The sequence below is a fragment of the Globicephala melas genome, chromosome 21 (genome assembly GCF_963455315.2).
Source record: "Globicephala melas chromosome 21, mGloMel1.2, whole genome shotgun sequence".
In the NCBI taxonomy this organism is placed as follows: Eukaryota; Metazoa; Chordata; class Mammalia; order Artiodactyla; family Delphinidae; genus Globicephala; species Globicephala melas.
Window position 1 is genome coordinate 33885054 of NC_083334.1, and position 24954 is coordinate 33910007.

Here is a 24954-nt window from a genome sequence, read left to right on the forward strand (position 1 = left end):
GAAGGGGCTAAGCATGACTCTGCTTGGTGACCAGCTCTTTGTGGAGATATGCCTGTATTTTTAGGTATTCCAAGTTGTTCTGTGGGGGATTCAAACATGGCATATAGGTTATAGTATTGTGACAGTGTTAAATTTCTTGAGTGTCATTATTACATTGTTATAATGTTATAAAGGCGAGTGTCCTGGTTCTTGGGGAGTACTTACCTTTGAAAGTGAAGTTGCCGTGATGTCTGCAACTTCAAATGGTTCAGAGGAAGGAAGAAAGGAAGGGAGGGAGGGAGGGGGGAAATATGGCAAAACTTTAACACTTGGTGAATCTGGATGATGGTATATGGGTACTTTACTATGCTTACAACACTTCTAAAGGTTTAAATTTTTTCCAAGTAAAACGTTGGGGGAAAATATATTATGGAAAAAATTAAATGATATTAAGTTCATACAATGGAATATAATGCAACAGTTAAAAAAAGGTGATATCAGTGAAAATGGTGGAATAAAGAGCTTGCAAAATTTTCCTCCATAAAAACAGTGAGAAAATTACTAAAAATTCTCAGAATCAACTTTTTTAAGAACTATGGAAATTAAAGTTTGCAACAGTCTGGAAAGTGTTTATCCAAATGACTGAATTTTGGTGTGAACAGGGAGCTTTGTGAACTTTGACTTGCCCCATTTCACCTCCGCCCCCAGCTCTTCAGTAGCCTTGAGGACCAGCAGCGCATAAGAATCACAGCCGGGCAGACCCTGCTCACAAGGTTGTCTTCATTTGACCTGACTCAGAGGCCTCCCCTGGAACCTTTTATCCAGGGGTATTTGACAAAAAACAATTATAGGAAGTCTTTACCTTTGTGGCTGCCTGAGGTGTAGATAAGAGTTGGGGCAAACAGTAGACTAACCAAAAAGCTCAGAAGGTGAATCTGAGGAGTGAGATCTCCAAAGGGGCTTTGAAAGCTCCAGCACGTTCCTGGGGATCCAGAGGCTGTGCTCATACTTAGGAAAGACCTGAGCAGGCCCTTACTTTTTACCTCTGACTGATCTTGAGGCTCTGTGCAAGAAGGAAGTAAAGGCTCAGGTAAGTTGTTACCTGCTTGGTTGTGTGTTGATGACATGCCCCACCATGCTCACAGAGTCCCCACCATGCACACAGAGTCCCCTGGCAAAGACTGGGAGACTTGTTGGTTCCAGACATTTAAGGAAATCCCTGCTTAATCATTAGCTTACCACTAAGTGGTCACACACAAGAGTACACTTTACAGAATTAGTTCAGGAAAGTCACTAAACAAACAAACAACAAAGAGCAACAATAGCAAAACCCTGAGGGGGGTGGAGATTCTGATTTCCAGGGCTGCCACATTACATTACTTAAAATGTTTAGCTTTAGGGCTTCCCTGGTGGTGCGCAGTGGTTGAGAGTCTCCCTGCCGATGCAGGGGACACAGGTTCGTGCCCCGGTCTGGGAAGATCCCACATGCCGTGGAGCGGCTGGGCCCGTGAACCATGGCCGCTGAGCCTGCGCGTCTGGAGCCTGTGCTCCGCAACGGGAGAGGCCACAACAGTGAGAGGCCCGCGTACCAAAAAAAAAAAAAAAAAAAAAGTTTAGCTTTAAACAAAAAATTACGAGGCATGCAAAGAAACAAGAAAATATGGCTCATGCACAGAGAACAAAATCAATCATTAGAAATTGTTCCTGAGGAAGCACAGGTGTTGTACTTACTAGACAAAGACATTGTCAACTGTATTAAATATGTTCAAAGAGTTAAAAGAGACCATGTTTAAAACACAAAGAAAAGTATGAGAACCATGTCTCACCAAATATAGAGAGATCAGTTACAAAAAGAACCAAATAGAAAGTCTGGAGTTGAAAAGTACAATATTTAAAATTCACTGTGGGGCCTCAACATCAGGTTTGAACAGGCAGAAGAAAGAATCAGTGAACTTTAAAATAGGTCAATTGATATATGATATAGTTTGAGAAACAAAAATAAAAAAGAATGAAGTAATAGAAAACCTCAGAGACCTGCAGGATACCGTCAAGCATGCCAACATAGACACAATGGGAGTACCAGGATAGGAGAGAAAGAGGCAGGAAAAAATATCTGAAGAAATAATGGCCCCAGACTCCCTGTATTTGATGAAAACATTAATCTACACATCCAAGAAGCTCAAAAACTCCAAACAGGAAAACTCAAAGAAATGCACATTAGACATATCAGAGTCAAATGGTTGAAAAACAAAGAGAGAAAGGATCTGTGTTACTGAGTCCAAGCTCGTACTGCTTACTGCACAACAGGCCAGTAAATCAAGAGACAAATTGTTGGGGCAAGGAAGGAATAACGACTTTATTTGGAAAGCCAGCAGACCTGGAAGATGGTGGACTAGAGTCCTAAAGAACCATCTTTCCTGAGTTAGAATTCAGGTTCCTTTTATACTAAAAGGGGAGGGGGTGTGGTTAGTTGTTGAAAACTTCTTGGTGCTGGAATCCTTCGTTCTTGCAGCTGTCCGTGTAGGTCAGGTAGGTCAGGTAACGTTGTTCCTGTAAACCTCCAACAAGACAAATGTTGTTCTCTGTTCTGCAACTTTTTATCTCTATATGAATGGAAAAGAGTTATACCTTTAAAGGTCAGAGCCTTGAGAATGGGCTACCCTGTATATTTCAGGCTATAGCCAACGTATTTAATTTCTAGCAAAAGCAGTATACAAAGAAAGTAAAAGAAACAGATCCAATATGGAGTCAGATTTGTTCTTCCGTATTACATAAGCAGCAAGAGTGAAGCAACTCATCAGGTCCATGGGATCCTTAATGAGATGGAAAGTGGGGTGGCATATTCAAAGTGCTGAAAGTAAAGTACTGGCAACCAAGAATTCAATATTCAGCAAAACCATCCATCAAAATTGAAAGAAAAATTAAGACCTCCTCAGTTAAGAACTGAAAGACTTTATCACTAGTAAACCTACCCCACAAGAAATAATGAAAGGAGTCCTTGAGGCTGACATGAAAGGACACTGGACACAAACTCAAATCCATGTGAAGAAATACAGAGGGCCAATAAAAGTTACTACATAGGGAAATATGAGACACAGTATAAATGTATTTCTTGCTTATGCTTTTTTCTTATCTGATGTAAAAGTAAAAAGATAACTTCATAAAGCAGTAACTATAAATCTGTATTGATAGACACACAACTGATTTTTTATATGTTATTTTGTTCCCTGAAACTTTACTGAATTCATTTATTAGTTAAAATGGTTTTTCTGGGAAGTCATTAGGGTTTTCTATAGATAGTATCATGCCATCTGCAAATAGTGACAGTTTTACTTCTTCCTTTCCAATTTGGATGCATTTTATTTCCTTTAGTTGCTTAATTGATCTGGCTAGGACTTCCAATACTGTACTGTATAAAAGTGGCGAGAGTGGACATCCTTGTCTTGTTCCTGATCTTAGAAGGAAAGCTTTTAAATTTTTACCGTTGAGTATGATGTTAGCTGTGGACTTATAATATATGGCCTTTATTATGTTTAGGTACATTCCTTCTATTCCTAATTTGTTGAGAGTTTCTATCATAAGAGGATGTTTGAATTTTGTTTGAATTTTTTCTGCATCTATTGAAATAATAATATGATTTTTATTCATCATTCTGTTAATGTGATGTATAACATTTTAAAATTTTCAGATGTTGAACCATCCTTGCATCCCAGGGATAGATCTCGCTTGATCATGGCCTATGATCATTTTAATGAACTCTTGAATTCAATTTGCTAGTATTCTGTTGAAGATTTTGCATTATGTTCAGGGATATTGGCCTGTAATTTTCTTTTCTTGTTGTGTTTTTGTTTGACTTTGGTATCAGGGTAATGCTAGCCTCATAAAATGAGTTTGGAAGTGTTCCTTCCTCTTCAATATTTTGGAAGAATTTGAGAAGGATTGGAATTACTTCTTTAAATGTTTGGTAGAATTCATCTGTAAAGCTATCTAACCCTGGGCTTTTATTTGTTGGGAGGTTTTCATCTCCTTGTTCATTATTTGTCTGTTCAGATTTTCTATTACTTCATGATTCAGTCTTGAGTGTTGTGTGTTTCTAGGAATTTATCCATTTTTACTAAGTTATCTAATTTGTCAGCATGTAATTTTTCATAGTTGTCTCTTACAATATTGGGGATTTCTGTGGTATCAGTTGTAATGTCTCCTTTTTTTGTTTATAATTTTATTAATTTGAGTCATCTCTCTTATTTTTCTAGATAATAAGCTAAAGGTTTGTCAATTTTATTTATATTTTCAAAAGAAACTGCTAAAACAATTGTATAAGCAGGCTTGTATATAAGCTCAGAAACTAGAAAACTCTAAATTGTTTAAAATGCCTACTGTGAACAACTGGCTGAGAATATATTTAGCCTTAAATTACTTACCACATTCAGATCCCTTTAGTAAATAGAACTCATAAGAAATGTCAATATTCAGGGCTGTTAGATTTAAATTTTTAAGTTATACATCAAATATAATATTTCTATGTAAATTTTTAAAGGTTTTTTCTTCTTTTTTATGAAGGGCTCTTGTGGGAAGTGTCACATTAAGAGAATTTCCTTGCAGGGGTGGGAAGAAATTTGTATTAGAGTAAATCACATTAGACAGCAAGATCTTTTATCATTTTTAAGCCAGCAGTTCTGGGAAATGCATGTCAATTAGAGAAATTAAATCTCCGGTTGAAACAGTGGCTGCCTCAGGTCATTTTAACCTCTGTCAGCATGACTACATATAACCTGGAGGAGACTCAGTGCATCAGCCTTATGATATAAAAGAAAGGAATTGAATGAGAGACTCAAGAGTTTCATCAGTTGATAATACAATTCAAGAAGAAAAGAGAAGAAATAATTATAAGTAATCCTGGGGCCATTTGGAACTGCAGACTCTGATTCATAACAGGAAATTACATAGTAAGGAGTATAATGCCCACATTCTACCATGAAAAAGCCCATTCCTCATGAGGCCATTACTCCAGACATGCCGCTAAATATTACATTTCTTTGTATGGCTAAATTAAATATTTCAAACCAAATTGCATTTTATTTTCTTCAGCTCTCTTTTTTTCTGTTACTTACATATTTGTCATCTTCTTAAAAGCTTTTTTTGTGCCTGTTCTTGGGAACATGTTGGTTGGAGCCTCTTTCTGATGGGGGAGGTGGGCTTAGGATGTGTGAGGGCCTCTCCGGTGCCCACCTGAGGGGATGAGGTGGTGTCTTGGGGCAGCATCTCCCACAGTGACAGGTTTGAGACGCACTCTGTGTTTTACATTGACTCGTCTCTTGATTCACCCAGTGTTTATTGAGCTGCACTGTGTCCCCATGGGCGCCACTTACCGCACAGTGCTGATAATCTCTGAAGACAGAGATAAGAAAATAAAGCAATCCCTGTCCTCCAGGGTTTAGAGGACAGACCAGGTGGTCCAGTGCACAGGGCACGAGAATGCACTGGGCCCAGGAGAACGGAGGCGGAACTGGCCCAAACGCCTGGGGGCCCAGAGAGGGCACCTTGTTTCACAGGAGGGTGAAAGGCAGTGACACTCGCTGTGGGCCATGAGGATTGGGTGGGATCTTCACTGGAGTCAGAGGAGGAGGTGGATTCCAGGGAGAGACCACTGAGCTGACACAGGAGGCCCCAGTGCGTCCATGCTCTTGGTGCCCATCTTCCGGCTGGTCGCTGCAGAGGGGATGGGGATGAACAGAGAACTAAACAGGGCCCCTGCCCGTGTAGCTTTGCGGCCTGCATCTGGGGTTGTGGCACTGTGGTCGTGTCATGCACATTCCCAAACCCACGACCCCACGGGCCAGTCAGTGTTCTGTGTTGAAATGTGTCCTTGCTTCTGCACAGCCTCTTAGTATGCTGTCCACGTGCTGCTGGGCAGGATGCTTGGGCCCAGCGAGCAAGTCCCTCTGCAGGAAGGTCGGGGGCCCGGTTATCCTGCAGAAGCTGGTGTCCCTTCATCCCGTGCACCCTGTGCTCCGGAGCTGGTGCTGATGAGTCCGAGATGGGAGGGGGCGTCCCACTCCCAGCCCAGATGCTTCGCAGTGTGTTCATCTCGCCATTCTGGAGAAGAGGGGAGGGAAGTTGTTCTGATTTGGTTTCTGGTGTCTCCCGCTCAGCCCTCTTTCTCAGCAGAGATCACGTGTCAATTATCAGAGGTCCTTCCTGATGGCAAGAGAGGAGAAGGAGGGGTCCTGGTTAATTATAGGGGGTGTTGGGCTGAGTGATCAGGAAGAGGGCAGCACCGATATCCACCTGCAGACAGACGTGTAACTGAGCACAGTGACCTGGCCGCCCCACTGGGAACCACGGATGGTGACAGAGTTACCCTGCGCCTCTCCAGGGCCCAGGACCGGCCGATGGGGCTTCCCAGGCCAGCAGGGACTCGGTGTGCAGTCTTGTCCAGGTCCCTCATGTCCCCTGCCGGCCGGCGTTGATCAGGGTGGATGGGAAGCCAGGGTTCTGTGAGGCGTGGGAAGCAGAGACGGCCGGGGCCCGTGGGGCAGAGGGGCCGCTGTGTGGACAGCAAGTGGCAGGAACTGTGTCCTGGGGCTTTGCGTCTGGCCTGTGGACGCGCTGGAGAGTGGGTTTAAAGTGCACAGTCAGGTTGGGTGGTGCCGTGGGTGTAACATGGCTTATCTCATCCTCGTTGGGAGGTTGGACAAAGAGAGAGGAGGCAGATTGCGTGTGCATCCGGCCATGGACCTGGCACCCGTTCCCCGAGAGCTCTTCCTCTACAGACCACACACTGAAGCATGGAGGCTGATGTTCTAAGACTTTAAAATAAATTCTACCTCAAGGTCATCTCAAGCACTAGGACGGTGAGCTGTCCCAGCCCCCTTTCCCAGGGACGGTGACCAACAGGCAAGCTCCCTTCCCTGCCCTCCCCTCCCCCACCCCTCCCCCGCCCCTTTCTCCCCTCTTCCTCCCCTCCCCTCCCCCCTCCCCTCCCCCTCTCCTCCCCTCCCTTTCTCCCACCTCCACCCACTGCAGCAGGGCAGAGAAGGGCAGTCCATCAGCAGAGTTCAGACCAGGGCTTGGGGCATTGGGGGACAGAACAAATGAGACAAAGCTCTGTGTGGGGTACATGTGTTCCCCCAGTCACCACTCTCCCTGGACCTGTAGCCCTCTGCTGCCTCCCGACCACTCACTCAGCCCCCTGGCTGGTCATGCCTTCGATGCTGTTAGTTCAGCTTCTAATGCTGCCTGTATTCTTATGTAAGTATTAAACACGACTCCACTTTGTGTAAATGTTTGATATTCTACACAGTAAATAGCAAATATACTATTTGTGTGTAAATATTTGATATGTCAACACAAATGGACTGTAAGCTGTTTGGGACAAAAATCTTGCTGGTCTTTAACACAGTGAATTAAGGACCTGCCTTCCCCTACTCTTGGAGAAAGTTTCTTGCCATCGTTCAAATGTGAAGCATTTTTCTATTTGCAATCTCTAATGATAGACCCTGGGAAACCTCTGGGAGGAGCCACCTGGGTCATGAGTCAGATACACGTGAACAAGGATTTGGTGCTTGGGCACGTAAGCCCTCCCTGCCCTGGAAGTTAGTCCCTGTGGTCTCACAGAGTATGAACTGTGAGACAGTTGAGAAAAGAGACCTGCTACAGCTGTGAGAGAAAGCCGGCCCACTGCACAGTGGACAAGTTCTGTGAGGCTAGCTAAGATGAACAGGTGAAAACCCAGGCATCTCCCAAGGGTAGAACTTTCCTGAGAACTGATCAAGTAGGGCAGGGGGAAGTGGGCTGTAGAAACCTCCAGGGGATGCAGAGATGCTGCGAGGGTCTCACTCCACCTGGATGTCTTCTTTGCGGACAAGGGGGCAGCGCTGTCCCTGCTAGGGAATGCTGGGGCATAACCCCCAGGCGACTCACAGAAAATAGGAACTGGGACCTGCCTACCCAGAGAGAAGAGTCAAAACGGAGTTCTGAAAGAGTAGAACCGGGTAGAGCAGTGCTGGGCTGAATCATCCAACAGTAGAACCTTAGCATGTAAAGGGCCTGAGGTCTGTACCATGAGGCTTTGCAGCAAGGAAACTGAGGGCAGAGAAGTGGAGTGACTGCCCCAAATAATGAGAGGCAGTGCTGGATTGCAGTCATTCGTCTGTGGACACGGTTAGTCACCAGCATCCACTGGGTACCCAGTGGGGCTGGGCAGCTCCAGGCCCTGGACCTGGGCTCCTGGCTTACACGCCAGGTCTCCTCCAGGCACCAGGCCTTCTGCCTTAATCTGAAAAGCATGTTTGGCCTCAGACTCAGACAAGCTTGGACCCAGATTCCCAGGATAAAAAACCCAAGCTCACTGCCAGGTCTGAAAGGAGGTGACAAGTCAAGGAAGGGGTAGCAGAACTAGTTCCACCGATTAAACTACCAGATACAGTTGAAAAGTTTATGACTGTATTTGTGGTGACCTTTACCCGAGATAGTTACAGACTTTAAACAAGGGAGATGGGTTTTGAACCTCTTTTGAGGCATCAGGATAAGAGAGAATCGGGGGATGGGGTAGGCTGGGTGGGGGGCGGGCTCTGAGCTGGGGGCGAGGAAACCATCAGGACAGGAAGGGTGTGTCACGGGAGAGGGGCTGGCCAGATGCCAGGCCTGTACAAGTGGAATTGGGAGTCCAGTAGGACCCAGAGTGGGTCTCTGGGAGAAGACAGTCCCTGTCCCACAAGGTACTAGATGAATTCCTGGAATTTTTGCTCAAGACGTGCCGCATCTCAGAAGGTTCTGGGAGAGAGCAGCCAGGTGAAGAAGCACCTGGACTCCATTACCTCAGGCCTGTGCTGGTAACAGACTGGAGGATGCTCCCCTGGTGCGCGTTATACTCTTAGCGTCACTTACCACGCTGATCACCCTGAGAGCAGTTAAGGAAGGTGTCGTTATTTCTGTTTTGCAGACGAGGCAGCTGAGCCTCCAGGAGATTAATGGGCTTGCCTAGATCACAGTGTTAATCCACAGGGGAGCCAGGTCCCAAACGTCCTCATCTCCTGAATCCAAGTGTCATTTCCTTACTGTGCTCGGCTGTTTTACCTTCGGGTGGGGAAGGGATCCAGGTGTAAGCGTGTCTAGGGATAGACATGCACCCGGACCACGCTGCCGGGTTCCTGGAGGGAACCCCGATGAGAAGCTGCTCAGTGGGGCCATTGCAGTGCGGCTTTATTTCCTTGGCCACTGGTTTCATTGGCTCCAGAGGCATTGGGATTGTCCCGGGTTCTGTCACCTGGTCTTCACTGGCTCACGTTCTCCCCCGCATGAGGAGCACACGTTAGCCGTGACAGTAGTTTTCAATATGGGGAAACTGCTAGAAAAAGAAAAAATAAATTGGTGCTAAGACTTCTCAAGTGTCCTTGGTACCCTTAATCCCAGTGCCCTCGGGTCACAGAAGACACGTGGTGAGATGTCGTGGGCCTCGGTTGTGTGTTTTCCAGGGGATTCCACCGGCAGCAAGCCCGGGCACCTGAGTGACTGTGTGTGGTCTCACCTTTCAGAGCCGCCAACTTCAGGAACTTCACCTTCATCCAGCTGAATGGGGAGTTCTCCCGGGGAAAGGGGCTGGACGTGGGCGCCCGCTCCTGGACGGGGCGCAACGTGCTGCTCTTCTTCTGCGACGTGGACATCTACTTCACCTCCGAGCTCCTCAACACCTGCAGGCTGAACACGCAGCCAGGTGGGGCTCCGCTCCCGAGCACCTCTTAGCTCGCCCCGCCGACCCGCTCCTGGATCTGCCTTATTTACCCCGCGGACAAAGACAAGGATGCCGTCTGCTTTGATCCTCCTTTGGTGTCGTGCTGGGGGCCTGTCAGCCACCATAGCTCTGGGACTCTTGGTCCCAAGTTCGTGTGTACAGCCCTTTTCCATTCTCCCCTAGGAGGGCAGCTTTAGGGGATGACCAGGGAGCAGGTGTGGTGGGGAGGATTGGGCCTGGGAGACACCACGGAAACCGAAGGGAAGGAGTGGCCATGGGCGTTTACCGGGGCAGGGGGGGCTCCAGACAGAAAGAACCCACAGTATGAAAATTGTCCTCATAGCTTTGACTCGGCGGCAAGGCCGATACTCAGCTGATAACCACCGGAATGGCCATGTCCGTTGTTCAGATACTGAAATTCTTCTGTGAAAATTGGTAAAGAGCAGCTACCCGGGGCTCCCAAAGTCTTTTCCTGCTGCCTGAGGTCACCCTGGCTGACTGCCCCACGAGCCAGCAGTTAAAGGGTTAAGGTCTGGCAGGACGGGGGCACTGGGGCCCTCTTTCACACCCACGCCCACTAGTTGTGCCCAGTGCCAGGTCCACTGGCCGTCAGAGCTTAGAACATTAGCCTTGTGCTGGGAAGTCGGGAATCCGTGTGTGTCCATCTGGTCTACCTGCCGCAGTACTGCTAAGGTCTGTGTCAGAGACCAGTGGAGGCAAAAGGGACAGTGGACGCAGATCCCTAGGCTGTTTCTGACGGTCGCATATAAATGAACAAACCTAACAGCTTTATCTGTCGCTTAGCGCATATGTTTGTTTTCTGGTTTGCAGGGAAGAAGGTATTTTATCCGGTCCTTTTCAGTCAGTACAATCCTGGCATAATATACGGCCATCATGACTCGATCCCTCCCTTAGAAAAGCAGCTGGTGAGTGCTCCCCCGAGGGGCCTTGGTGGGGCTCTGTTTCATGTCTTTCGTCACCAGGGGCACCTGACCATGAGTGGAGGTGAGTGGAAACCTGTGGATTGCTTCCCAGAGTAATTTGTAAGTGTGACAGGTGTTCTGGCCTTTGTTCCCAGCGCCTCGTTGATTAAAAGGCTTGCAGTATTTAAAAGTGGAAAATAAATAGGAATAGTACCTTACAGAAAGGTAATTTCATAGTTTTCTTCTACGGTTTTGGAAACCAGTATTATTGCATTATGGTTGCAGCACATTTCCCCTTTATTATTACAATCCTATGAGGTAAGAAAGGTGAGATTTAGGTTCCCATCTGACAGGTGGAAAACGGAAGTCAGGAAGAGGTGCCCCCCCCCCACCAGGCACACAGTGGGGCAGGGGCTAGATCCCTGCTCTCCGTCACCATTCCATATTAGCATCAGAAGTGTCACCAGCAAGGTGGCTTTCACAGGAATATGGGAGGGACTTCTGTGCTAAGATCCCAGCCGCACAGGTGATGGGTAGGGGACCCACACAGCACCCAGGCTCTCTGTAAGCTGAGATGTCTTCGCTGGTCCATTCCGCAGAGAGTACAGGCAATAGGGGGACGGGGTGAAGCCAGCAGAAGGTCCCTGTGCTGCTGGAAGGTGTGCCCCTCCGAGGCAAAATGTCCCACTGTTGTCATCGCCAAGCTGGGCTGTGATCTTCTGTAGAGACGCCAGCAGGGCTTATCTGAAGCTGTTGCCAGCTCAGGCTGAGCCTGGGGGGCGGCAGTAGGAATTGCCTCAAGCGGCTGTCTCTCCTGTTGAGGTGGCGAAGCCGTGTTTCTTTACCTCTCAGAGTGGAGAAAGGAAGCCGCTGTCTGACCATGAGGAGGTGATGGGACTCAGTCTTCCATGCTTCCCTGCAGTGGGAAAGTAAACTGATTTTCATTGAAAATGTGTTCTGTGGAATTCTTTGGGAAGACTGATTCTGTGTTGAGACTTCCAGAAGTAGGAAAACCTGTTCCCTCCCACCCCATCCTGGGTCCCCTTCCAGTTAACCTCTGGCAGCTGATGTAATGATCTTTTCCAGCCTGGGTTCCTCTAGGCTGCACCAGGTTCATTTCTCACCATGTCTTAGCGTGGCTTCACTTGCAGCGTGAGGCACACAGCACAGTAATAACACCGTTCTCTCTTCCCCCAGCGAAATTGTAATACTGCACATTCGTTGTGTATCTGTACATACTGTGTGTATGCATGTGCTTTATACATAAACACAGTAAGAGTTTTTCACTACTTAGAGGTGATATCACTCCTGTTGAGACAGAAAAACTTCATGTTTCCTTTCCATAGAGTTCTAAGCTTCTAATAGGGATTGAGGCGGGGAATGGGATGCAGGATTTATTTTCTTTCAACCAATCAGAATAAAAGTTCCTTTGATTTTAAATAAAGTACTGCTTTACATTTGACATTGAATAGGATTAATGTTTCAACTTCAAATCAAGACCTTATTTGCTTTCAAGGAATTCATTTCATTTCACAATTTAAAAGTTTTATGCTTTTATTGCCATTCCTGCAGGGAAGCTCAAGGTCTGGCATGGTCCAGCCAGCTTCTCAGGTCCTCAGAATTAGTGGTCAAGTCAGAAACAGAACTCAGATTGCTGTGTCCACAGCTCCGAGGCCTCTGAGTTATCCTGCAGCCTTTACCAGTCACCTCCGAATACAGCTGAGACCTTCCACAGAGCACACGGGTCTGGTATTTTAGGAGTCAGTATTTATGGCTATTTATCCTAGAAAGAGCAATTGTCTCTGAGACAAAGGGGTCTCTGTCAAACAAGAAAAGCATCCGTTATGTTCTTACTGGATGAGCCATTTCTGGAGCACTTGCTGCCCATAGAGAGCTAGCTGAGGTGTGCGTGGGGCAGTCAGGGACTGGAGCAGTTTCTTATGCGTGGCAGTGATGCCCCAGGTCATTTCACTCACTCACTTCTTTCTCCTAGACTCGCCCAGGTTCACACAACCAGCTAGAGCTCAGGCCAAGACCAGAATTCCCTTATCTAGTGTGGCAGAGACAGAGTTGCTTAAGTTCTAGGTGAGAGCGGAAATAGAAAGGGAAATGACCAGAGGAGAGCCTCAAACTCCTGAAGTTAATATGGTGGAGAGAAAACATGTGGGTGCAGAGAAGGTATAAAATAACAGGTAGTGATTGGAGGTGGGTAAATTAGGAGAGGCTTCCTGCCAGGGGTTCCTTTTGGCTCAGTCTTGAAAGATAGGACACATATATATTAATAAATTCTTGAGAGCCTGCACTGGAGTACATCAGTGTCAAGGTGACAGGAAAGCCCAGGTCCAGAATGCGTCTGTGACAGATGACTGCCACGTGCAAATGGGAGCCTTGGCCAGCAGCCCTGTAAATACAACCTTGGTAGTCAGTGTGCCACTTATTGCTTCTGGCTGTTGCCACTGACAGTTGATAACGTTTGCCTGCAGATAGAGGCGAGAAACCAAATTTACAGGGATTTTTTTGTGTGTTCAGGTTACTTCTTTCTTTACATTTGAGTATAGACCATTAGTAATCAGTAGTAAGTGAAATCATGGGGTTTCATACTAATATTTAATTTGTAGAGTTTTAAACCTGAGGTGAAACTTGCTGATGCTTTAATGTAGAAACAGCCTTCCGAGAAAGGAATAACCCTCATTTATGTAACCGCTAACTTTAGACATCCCCTCTCTTGGTTTGAGCCTTGTCAGTTCCTGCTGAGGCCACTGCAGGAGTCATCTAGATCCATCTCTCCCTCACACTCCAGTCTCTCCTTCACCCTCGGCCAGAGATGCGTTTCCAAAACACAGATTAATTCCACTAAAAAAAAAACCTTTGAAGGCATAAAGTCAGTGGCGTGCTCAGAAGTGTTTAAAGCCCACTCTCCGAAGCGGGAAGGAGCTGGCTCCCAGCGCCGGCTGTCTATCTTCAGGGAGTCAGTCCTCCCACAGGGCCTGGTGCAGGCTCCCCCATGACGTCTCTGGACAGGGCTGGGAAGAGACTTCCTTGCCCAGGTGGTGGGCTGGTCCTGGCCGTGCCAGCACAGCCCTGAATCCTGATTCTTTGGGGGATGAACTGCCCTCCACAATCTGACTCTCGTACTGATCACCGGGCAAATGTCTGTAAACCCGACCCCAGCACCTGGGCTTGATGCCAGCCGGAGCACCCCTGCCCCGTGTCTCCTGAGCTGCCCTCCCCCGAGGGCCATCTCCTCTCCGGCACTGATGCCCACAGTGCCTGGCCGCTCCCTCTGCCACGTGGTCCTGCCTGGCACTGTCTGACGACTGGTCAACGTACGCCTGGTCTGCGGATCCTGTCCTCACCTCTCTCTCGTTACACCCTTCTCTCTCCTTTAGTCCAAAGAGTACTACACCACTGACCTGCATTTCAGTTTAAATTTCTAAAAAGTGCTGACTGGGCCTGGTCCGTCCTTTTAGTCTGTTTCTGTTTGTTCAGGAAGCAGACATTCGCTGAGAACAGAAGTCACATTAACAGATGCCACGTCCGTGGCCTTTGGGCAGCCGGCAGTCTGCCCACGTTGTCGTGTAACAGTCAGTAAGGTGAAAAGGAGTGCTACGCTCATGTCACGGGTGAGAACGTTGAAGCTCAGAGGCATGTGTCACTTGCTCAGACGCCCTCAGCACTGGGTGGCAGGTCGGGAACTCAAGTGATGGGGCCAGACTGCGACAGCTGGGGGCAGGGGCACGTTCTCCACATCCGCGTGCTTCCAGGGGGCAGAGGGTCTGGCTTTGGGTTGCAGGCTCCCTGGGCAGAGTCCTGGTCCAGCAGGATGCCCTTCAGAAGACACTTCATTTTTTTTTTTAATTTATTTTTGGCTGTGTTGGGTTTTTGTTGCTGCATGTGGGCTTTCTCTAGCTGCAGCGAGCGGGGGCTGCGCTTTGTTGCCGTGCGCAGTCTTCTCATTGCTGTGGCTTCTCTTGTTGCAGAGCACAGGCTCTAAGTGTGCGAGCTTCAGTAGTTGTGGCTTGTAGGCTCAGTAGTTGTGGCTCACGGGCTCAGTAGTTGTGGCTTGTGGGCTCTAGAGCGCAGGCTCAGTAGTTGTGGCACATGGGCTCAGTTGCTCTGCAGTATGTGGGATCTTCCCAGACCAGGGCTCGAACCCGTGTCCCCTGCATTGGCAAACGGATCCTGAACCACTGTGCCACCAGGGAAGTCCCAACACTTCACTTTTTCATGCAGATGCCGATGAAAGGAGACTTGTAGAAAAGTGTGGGTTAGTACAAATCCTGGAGGAGGTGGCAATTGAGTCCATTCTTAGACCAATTCTTTGAAAGCCGTGGCTTGAGAAACACCTTATTTGTCAAGAAATGGACACCGTCATGGCCAGCCTGGTGCTGGTCTGGGCTCGGCCTCGACTGGCTGAGTGATCGTGGGCAGGTCATGCTGCCTCCCAGCCTGAGGCCCGTGCACACCACACGCAGCCCCTGGGATCCTGTGCATGTGACCCCTGAGCCTCAGGGCCCAGCCCACGCAGGGTGTATGGGGGGCGGCAGCCCGGCTTCGGGACCCCTGCAGCCCAGGCTGTCTGCCGCTCACTGCGTGACTGCACAGCCCAGTGCACGGTGAATTCACAGGCCCAGTACTCAGGATTTACTAAGACTTCAAGGCAACAACGGCAGAGCCTCACATCAGGCACAAGGCCTGTAAACCCGGGGCCCATGGGGTTTCCGGTGACGTGAGGCGGGCCAAACGCAGCCTCGGTTCCTGGGAGACTCTCTCCGGTTTAGAGGAAATACTCTGCCTGAGAATTTGTAACTGATTTTATTTTCCAGCCCAGATTGCTTCCCTGGCATTTGCCAAGTCAGCCACGTGGAGCCCCACAGGTGTGGCTGAACCTGTGGGGCCTCAGGGAGGAGCCTTCCCACATCTGTGGGGAGAGGCACTGATTTGTGCTTTGTGTTTTGGTCCTGATAGGAAGTTATCACTCCCATCACATGACCTCCCTCAGAGCACGTGTCTGGGGGCTCCCCGAGGGAGGGCGGACGTGACCACTGTCCGGTTGTCCGGTTGTGGTGTGTCGTGCCGGGCAGAGCCTGCTGGGATCCGGGTGCAGAGGGTGCTGGGGGTCGGAAGGGGGCATGGTCTTGAGGACACAGCCCTGGAAGCAGAGGAGTGAGATCCAGGGCAGGGGGATGGTCCTCTTAGAGTATCATCTCCATCTCCTTCACGGTAGTAGACGTCACGCGCATGTGTAGCTCCGTGTAGGAGCTTGGGGCAGAGGTTCTAAGAAGTCGAGCCGTCTGCTTAGAGCCCAGGAAGGGGAAAGCGTTTCTGCCTGTGGGTCCAGAGCCCAAGGTTCTGAGAGCTTCCTCAGTGGACTCCGAGGCCTGGGCTGAGCCCCTCACTGCTGAGAATTCCCTACCCCAGCCGTCTCCGTTTCCACTGGCCGGTTGTTCCTCACTTGTTCCTTGGAGAAGGAGTGACTGAGTGCCTGCTGGGTGCTGGATTGGACCTGCCCATCCAGCCTGAACGAGACCAAGGCCCTGAGCTTACGTTCACCAGCGGTGGTGGGTGAGGACAGCAGGCGGAAACAGCCCCTCGACAGGAGGGTTTCAGAGAGCCCTCACGTTACAGAGAAAATAAACCAGCTGATGTGACGTGACACTGGCGGGGGGTCAGGGTGACTGCTCTGAGCAGAGCCCAGTGGTGAGCAGGAAAGGGTGACCCCAGCCGGGCAGACTGCGGGTGTCCAGCCTTGGAGACCTGTGAGCTGGCACATTCGAGGGGACAGGGGATGGACAGGGCAGGCAGGGGCAGGTCACATGGGGCCTCTGCAGGCCGGATGTTCCTGTGGATTTTATTCTGATTGCCTGGGGGAGGGTGCAGTTAACCCACCGAGGGCTCGGAAAGGGGCTGTGCTGTGGCCTGCCGCATGCTAGAGGCCTCATGGGCTGTCGAGGGCGCTGCTTCAGTTAGCGCCCAGCCCACCTGAGGGGTGTGGACTTGGCACGCGCGCCCGTCTTGCCCGCACGGTACATGCCGAGGGCACCACTGGATCTCTTCCCACCAAGGGCTGAACTTCGACGCACTGTTCAGATACTGGCTTTTCATGGCCTGCGAGCTTTAAAGCCCCCGTTAGTAAGTGTTTGTGTAGCTCATTCCCTGCTCACAAGTCAGTTTGCCTCTGTCACACTGTCCCCAGGTGAGGGTCATACCTTGCCGGGCACTGTGTCCACTCAATGGTCCTGGGAGGCTACCTCTGCAGTCCCTCCAGGGCTTCTCCCTAAGCGCTGGCCCGTTGTTTTCCCTGTGTGGATGGGTCCTGGGAGGCTGCCTCTGCAGTCCCTCTAGGGCTTCTCCCTAAGCGCTGGCCCATTGTTTTCCCTGTGTGGATGGGTCCTGGGAGGCCACCTCTGCAGTCCCTCTAGGGCTTCTCCCTAAGCGCTGGCCCGTTGTTTTCCCTGTGTGGATGGGTCCTGGGAGGCCGCCTCTGCAGTCCCTCTAGGGCTTCTCCCTAAGCGCTGGCCCGTTGTTTTCCCTGTGTGGATGGGTCCTGGGAGGCCGCCTCTGCAGTCCCTCTAGGGCTTCTCCCTAAGCGCTGGCCCGTTGTTTTCCCTGTGTGGATGGGTCCTGGGAGGCCGCCTCTGCAGTCCCTCTAGGGCTTCTCCCTAAGCGCTGGCCCGTTGTTTTCCCTGTGTGGATGGGTCCTGGGAGGCTGCCTCTGCAGTCCCTCCAGGGCTTCTCCCTAAGCGCTGGCCCGTTGTTTTCCCTGTGTGGATGGGTCCTGGGAGGCTGCCTCTGCAGTCCCTCCAGGGCTTCTCCCTAAGCGCTGGCCCGTTGTTTTCCCTGTGTGGATGGGTCCTGGGAGGCTGCCTCTGCAGTCCCTCTAGGGCTTCTCCCTAAGCGCTGGCCCATTGTTTTCCCTGTGTGGATGGGTCCTGGGAGGCTGCCTCTGCAGTCCCTCCAGGGCTTCTCCCTAAGCGCTGGCCCGTTGTTTTCCCTGTGTGGAGCTTCCTCTCTTAAATGCCAGGTAGACCACTGCCAAATATTTGAAGTTCGAATGCTGCACGGCTCTTTGACTGCATTTTTTATATATATAAATTTATTTTATTTATTTATTTTTGGCTTTGCTGCGCACGGGCTTTCTCTAGTTGCAGCGAGTGGGGGCTACTCTTTGTTGTGGTGCGGGGGCTTCTTATCGTGGTGGCTTCTCTTGTTGAGGAGCACGGGCTCTAGATGCGAAGGCTTCAGTAGTTGTGGCATGTGGGCTCAGTAGTTGTGGCTCGCAGGCTCTAGAGCATAGGCTCAGTAGCTGTGGCTCACGGGCTTAGTTGCTCTGAGGCATGTGGGATCTTCCCGGACCAGGGCTCGAACCTGTGTCCCCTGCGTTGGCCAGGCAGACTCTTTAACCGCTGCGCCACCAGGGGAGCCCTCTTTGACTGCATTTTTACCCAGGCCATGTCTGTGTCCCGGCCACTAGAAAGGACAGTGAGCCATTAGCTGTGGCAGAGACAGTGTACCTGCCATGACTGGGATGGAACAGAAACCATTTTTTAAAAATGACTCAGTGGAAAATTTTCCTGACTTTCCTGCCCTGTGAAATCTTTCCAGTTGATACTAATGACACTTGTGGCTGGGGAGCTAGCGTACAGCAGGCCTTTGTTCTGGAGTCGAGGGGGAGAGACAGGCCTCTCCCGGCCCTTCTTCTCCTTGGTCTTGATTTGTGCTAACCATAGTGTAAGTGACATCCATGTGTAGGTTGTGGTGAAATAAGATGGTTTCATAGGTTGCAGAGTACAGGAAATGTTAAGTCCATCGCCGCTTCTGCAGGCCATTTGTCAAGTGTAGTTTAGCCTGTGGTACAGGTGGAGTGAGCCCTCGGGAAGGTGGAGGGCAGCAGAGGGGTGAGTATTTGGGTGTCAGGCTGGGAGAGTCCTTGGGGCGACTTGGCTGAATCTCCTCATTAAAGGAACAGAAACAGAGGGACTGAGGGGCCTGCCTGAGGCAGACATGCCGGCCAGAGGCCCCCCCCCCGGGCGGGATGAGCTCTCTCCAGTTAGCGGGCAACAGGCAGCGCGGGGGCCCTGCTGCGGGACCTCATTTCCTCCTAACACCTACGCGAGCGACCAGGACAAATCCGGAAAAACAGCCATTAGGGTCGCAAACCCACTCCCAGGATTAGTGCAGCCAAAACTACGTAAACGACAAAAACCATTTTAAAATTAGTCTTGCTGCTCCAGCAAATACATTAGAAACGTATTTGCAGAGTGAGACACGGGGCAGGGCCAGGCCCGGCTTTTCATAGCCGGTCCCTGCCTGGAGGCCCCGCACGTGCGTGGGGAGCAATTGATGTTAAAACGGACCGCGGATGAATGGACAGAGCGTGTCCTCAGGACCTGGCCTCTCGGTGCCCTTGTCCAGGGCCAGCAGCGCAGCCTCGGGTTTTCTTTTCAGTCTCTGAGGGAGTCCAGTTCGTGCCCCGGGCCAGGGCGCCTGAATTCTAGGTGGTTCTCTCTCCTTCTCTCAGCTTCCTGAGCCCTTTGCTGGCCGCCCACCTGGCCTGTGGGCCCCAGGCCTCCTTCTCGCCCGTGCAGGTGTCAGGCCAGATGTGTAGGTGGCTTTTCCATGGCGCCGCCCCAAACTGGCTCCCCACCCCGGACCCCACTGCACTGTGAGAGTGTGTGTGTGTGTGTGTGTGTTCAAGCCTCTGCCCTGGAAACATTCCGGCCACAGGTGCCCAAAATCACAGAGCCCCTTGGGGACGGGTAGCTTGCTGTGTCCTGACTGTTGTCCACGTCCCCAACCAGGGGGTGGCTGTGTGTCAGCGACACGCCCCCCATGTGTGACACCCCCATCCATGTTCACTCTGTCCTCCTCCCTCAAGTGATGGTGCCCTCCCTGCAGGTCATAAAGAAGGAAACTGGGTTCTGGAGAGACTTCGGGTTCGGGATGACGTGCCAGTACCGGTCTGACTTCATCAACATAGGTGAGCCCGGGGCCCTGGTCCCTAAGGAGGACGCTCTCCGGCCACGGATGTGGGTGCTGGGCTGAGGGCGCTCGGGCAGTGGGGACCCTGTCTTCTCCTTCAGCATCTCTCAGAGTCCCTGGGGGAGGACAGAAATGAGGGCAAAGTCAGGCTGTTGCATAAAGGCGGCTTCGAAGCAAGTTGTCCAGGGCCTCCCTCCAGCCGGGCCGGGCTCCTGTGTCCTCCGCACAGAACGTTCTCCACGGAGAGGGGATCCACCAGAAAGAAGGGCAGCACGGAGGACTGGGGAAAATCACACAGCAGGAGGATTCCGGTTTCTCTCTGCTGAACCTGTGAAAATTCCAGATGTCACTTCAAGTCCGGAGTCCGCAGTCACTGTCAACACGCACGCAGGCACACATACATGTACACAGATGCATGGACGCGTGTACACGCACACACATGTACATGCACAAGCGCACTCAAACACACACACGCACACGCACATGGCTCCCAGAACACAGAGAGGAAAGGCCTTCTGGTTGCAGATGAGGGACCGAACCTCTCAGAGGCAGATGGACCTCACAGCCATCGGGGGGCGTAGTCAGGCTCAGCACCGAGGGTCTCCTGTCCCCGGGAAATAGCACACCCCCCCCCCATGGCAGCACCTACTCAGGTGCCTCTGGAGGGAATAGATCTGTGGATTGTACATGACCGGGGATGAGTGAACAGGCCCAAGCCTTGACCTTGGGCCCAGAGGCTCGGGTGGACCCTGAGCGGGGTGGAGCTAGAGGCCCGCCCTCACGTGGAGATTCCCACCCCTGCGTCCCCCTGGGGCCCCTCAGCCCCCTGTCTTGCTCTCTCCTGGCCCCGTCCCCTCCTGCCTAAGGCTTAGGGCTTCTCTCTGTAAGATCAGTGAGCCGGTCTGAGGAGGCCAGTTTCTTTTGCTCAGAAGTGCGGTGGACATCAGGGACTACAGGACCCTCGAAGAGACCACCAAGTTAGAAAGATTAAAAAAACCCAAACGTCTTGAAGTCAAGTCCTGTTAGAAGCAGCAGGACGTGGGGGACATGGGTCTCTGAGTGGTGGGTTTGCTCAGGTTCCCAGCAACTCACCACGGGTGCTCCTTGATTTCTTTAAGAAGTCGTCCTAAATGATTATGTGCAAATCTAATTTCCAAAAGTGACGTATTTTTAAATTGTTCTGAAGGAAATTTCCATTTTGAGAAACTTGTTTCCTCACTCTGTGTACAAGCAAAGGTGATTTTGAGATGATGTACGTTTATCAGTTTTGGAGTTATAACACACTGGATTTTCCTAACGATAGAGCGTAGCTGTCACTGACAACCATGGGGGTGGCAGGCGGGAAGGGGGCTCGTGCTCAGAGCCTCTGGGTCCCATCTGGACCCCCTCGCTCTTTGCCATCCTGTGCATATTTGCAGGTGTCTCACTTGTACACCTTTTATTTAATAAGTAGTAATGATACCGGTGATGAGAAATCCATCACAGCCAACCAAGCACTGCCCCTTACCCTACTGCCTCATCTGGTTATGGCACCTGCTGCATTTCAGGGTAAAGAAACTAAACTTAAGAGAGGGAAAGTGGCCGCCGGTATGATAACCAAGACTCGAATTCAGGCCGTGACTCAGGATCTTCCTGTCCCACGTCCGGGGGCCACACGGCACCCGTGTTTACCGCCAGGGGTGCAGGCTGGCTTCCCCACTTCCCCCTCCAGTGGAGGTCTGCATCGGAGCAGCGTGGCCTGGGGACTGCAGGGAATCAGGGGCTGCGTGGCAAAGACACTGAGTCACTTCTCCACAAAAGGTCCAAGAAATCTCCTCAGTGAGAAAGGAGCGGTGACGACAGCAAGGCCAGTGCTTCTTGGTTCTGTCTGGGACGCCGTGGCTTGAAGTGAAGAGAAGATGTGAGGCCGTCTCAGTTTTCAAAGGTGACCCTTCCTCACTGTGTGAAGGAGTCACTAGAACGTGAAACGAGATTCTGTGAGTCAAACTTCAGAACTGTGAGGCCAGTCCCTTTAAAATGACTCCTTTCACCAGCCTGTGGAGGACACACAGCTTCGGGGACCCCCTTTAGTCGATAGGAGGAACAGTGCTTCAGTGGGATATGAATTCTTCACACCGCAGGGCCCTGGTCTGCAGGAAGAGGCCACGTTCAAAGCATCCCACGAGGTTTCGTTCAGAGGTTTTGGTTGGGACGTTGGGACACTGCGGCAGCCCTTGGTCTAAGGCTGGGGTATCGCTGACCCCAGAGCTGTTATGATTGCGGCCCGCCACGCTGCTGGGGCCTCCTGGGAGCAGGCGAGGCTGGGATGCTGTGTGCAGTCACGCTGTCTCGGAGCTGGAGCCGCTGCCAGCAAGGCCGTCTGTGTCTGGGGTGTCTGAGCTCTCTGACCCCGGTGGACACTCGTCACTTGGCCGGGCGGGGAGACCGCCCCGAGATGCTCCTAGTCTCCACGCAGCGTCCTGTGCTGGCGCGGATCAGGGGGCCCCCGGCAGCGTGTTCAGCAGTGTGTTCTCTCCCACAGGTGGGTTCGACCTGGACATCAAAGGCTGGGGTGGCGAGGACGTGCACCTTTACCGCAAGTACCTGCACAGCAACCTCATCGTGGTGCGGACGCCCGTGCGGGGCCTCTTCCACCTCTGGCATGAGAAGCGCTGCGTAGACGAGCTGACGCCCGAGCAGTACAAGATGTGCATGCAGTCCAAGGCCATGAACGAGGCGTCCCACGGGCAGCTGGGGATGCTGGTTTTCAGGCACGAGATAGAGGCCCACCTCCGCAAACAGAAACAGGAGACAAGGAGCCAGAAAACATGAGCTCCCAGCGGCCCATGTGGGGAGACGGTTTATTTTTTTTCCTTTTGCAGTTACCAAATGAATGGCTGCAACAAGGAAAAGATTGCCCTGAAGAGCAAGAAAAGAATTTGACTGATGAAAAGAATTTGATGAGTAAAGCAGGCGAGGGGAGAGCCTCCTGTTTCCCTCTGCCTGTTTAGCTTCTGCAACAGGAGCTGAAACCCCTCAACCTGGCTTGCAAAAACAGCCCAAACGCACCCGTCCGGTGTCTGACAAAGGCGGCCTGATCGTGAGATTGTGAGCCTAATGGTGTGTTTACAGCAAAGCAAGAGCTGTTTGTTTTCTATGCTTACTGAAATATTCATGAACAAAGACCAGTTTTGTAAAAAGTTCATTAGAATGGAAGGCCAGCACATCCCTCCCCATCTGAGTGATTATCAGCGGGGCTGTAGTGTCTGGGATGCTGAAATGTCAGGAGGCCGGTGAGGAGAGACCGTGTGAAATTCAAAGATACGCTCATCGTGATCTTTGTGAATATATCAAGCAAAACCAAATGGACTAAAAACGAAAAAGAACCCATAGCTATTATATCATCTCTGCCCAAGATTAACCAAAAATAACCTGCTCATCCATATTTTTGGTTGTAGTTTTAACAATCTGTTAATTTTATTTAAAATACACTTTTTTGGCTTATGAGTTATATTCTGCTTATTTAATTACCAGTTCGCAAGCCTTACTAAGAGAGCATAAGTAGCTACATTTTTACATTTTTTTGAGAAGATACTTTTAGCTGCATTATGAGAACTTTCAGTTCAGAGCATGGGATTGTTACCCACATCCGAGGACTTGGCAGTGCCCTGCGGGCGCTGGACGGCAGACGGTCACCGTGGGGAAGGCGTGGCCTGGGGCTGCTGACCGAACGAGACACAGGGATACTTTATCTGAAGAGTATTTCCGGAGAGGAGCAACTGAACACTGGAGGGAAAGGAAAATGTACTTTTTACCTTAACAGAAAAGGAAACATTCAGACTGGTGATAGAAGTCAGAAAACACATTTTCTCCTCAGGGGAACTGGGGACCACTTTCTTACCTGTTTAAATAAACCAAAGCTGACTGTGTGAACCAAACATTCTCTTTTCCAAGCAGGGTGCTGTTCCTGGCTTCTGGCTTCCACGAGAAGAAACGCAGGAAAATGTCTTTTGTGAAAGGTCGCTCCATCTGCCGGCATCCAGCGGGACGGAGGACTGTGCTGTGTGTTCACCCACTCCAGCCAAGGGGCAGTAACTAATTATTTTTTAAATTAAGCTGTTCTACCCAGTCAACCAAGATGCTTCTGAAAATTGCCTTTTATTATAGTTTCCAACTATTTAAAAACAAAATAAACGCAGTTAACATTGAGTGGTTTCTACATTCATGTGAAAATTATTAGCCAGCACCAGATGCATGAGCTAATTATCTCTCTGGGTCCTTGCCTTCTGTTTGCCCGCAGTCAACTCATTGTTTAAAAGCTTCAGGAACATTCAAGCTGTTGGTGTGTTAAAAAAAAAAAAAAAAAGCTTTGTATTGATTTGTACTGGTAGTTCATAAAATTTAATTAAAACCCAGGACATGAATGGAAGGTGGCGTTGGACAACTAATAAAATGTGATTTGTGGGTATGATTTCTTCTTGGATTAAGAACACCACATCTTTAGTTTTTGGAGAACGGTTTTCTGTGTGTGTAGACCAGGGTTCCCTGGCTGTGGCCCTATAGCGTTTCAGGCTAGATCACTCCCTGCTGGGGGCTGTCCTGTGCCCCCAGCATCCCTGGTCTCTCCCCCCTCGAAGCCAGGAGCACCTCTCACCCAGGGGGACACCTAAACTGGCTCCGGTCACCGCCAGGTGTCCCCTGGGGGGAACTGGTCTAGAGAGAGGAGAGAACTGTAGTGAAGAACCTGGCAGTTAATACAGTCCGCTCGTCTTTTTGATTAGGAAACGTTGAGGAATGGTTTCCAGGAGCCCTTTTGGCTGTACGTGCATTTCGTACTTCCGGAGCTGGGAGAGGAGGCTCCGGGCACCTGTCTCTCCACTGGGTCCTGGGCTTGGTGGGGCCGACCTTGCCCACTCCTGCTGTCTTCCTCTGGGTCGGGAGGTTGCTGTCCCGGCAAGGCCCTCAGCGGGAGCGAATGTCTGATTGTGGAATGAGGTCTCAGGATCCCGGGATGGGGGCTCCAGGATGCACTGTGGGGGGACCAGCCATTTGTGCGGGTTTAAATTGGATATCATGGGTGCCTGAGGCAGGGGTTAAAAAATGGGATTTTTTTTTTTTTTTTTTTTTTTTTTTTTGCGGTACGCGGGCCTCTCACTGTTGTGGCCTCTCCCGTTGCGGAGCACAGGCTCCGGACGCGCAGGCTCAGCGGCCATGGCTCATGGGCCAAACCGCTCCGCGGCACATGGGATCTTCCCGGACTGGGGCACGAACCCGTGTCCCCTGCATCGGCAGGCGGACTCTCAACCACTGCGCCACCAGGGAAGCCCTAAAAATGGGATTTTAAAGGATGCTGAGGGT

The 24954-nt window shown here is 50.6% G+C and overlaps 1 protein-coding gene across 6 annotated transcripts in view; it reads left to right on the top strand.

Moving 5' to 3' along the window:
- Positions 1-23805, top strand: part of CSGALNACT1 (chondroitin sulfate N-acetylgalactosaminyltransferase 1) — a 324300-nt gene extending 300495 nt beyond the window's left edge. For all 6 annotated transcript variants that reach the window (XM_060291556.1, XM_060291555.1, XM_060291560.2 and 3 more), the window contains exons 6-9: positions 9516-9694; positions 10544-10638; positions 19534-19615; positions 22139-23805. In XM_060291556.1, the coding sequence (XP_060147539.1) occupies positions 9516-9694; positions 10544-10638; positions 19534-19615; positions 22139-22428 (646 nt within the window). In that variant the 3' untranslated portion in view covers positions 22429-23805. The remainder of the gene's footprint in view (positions 1-9515; positions 9695-10543; positions 10639-19533; positions 19616-22138) is intronic.
- The last annotated feature ends 1149 nt before the right edge of the window (positions 23806-24954 follow it).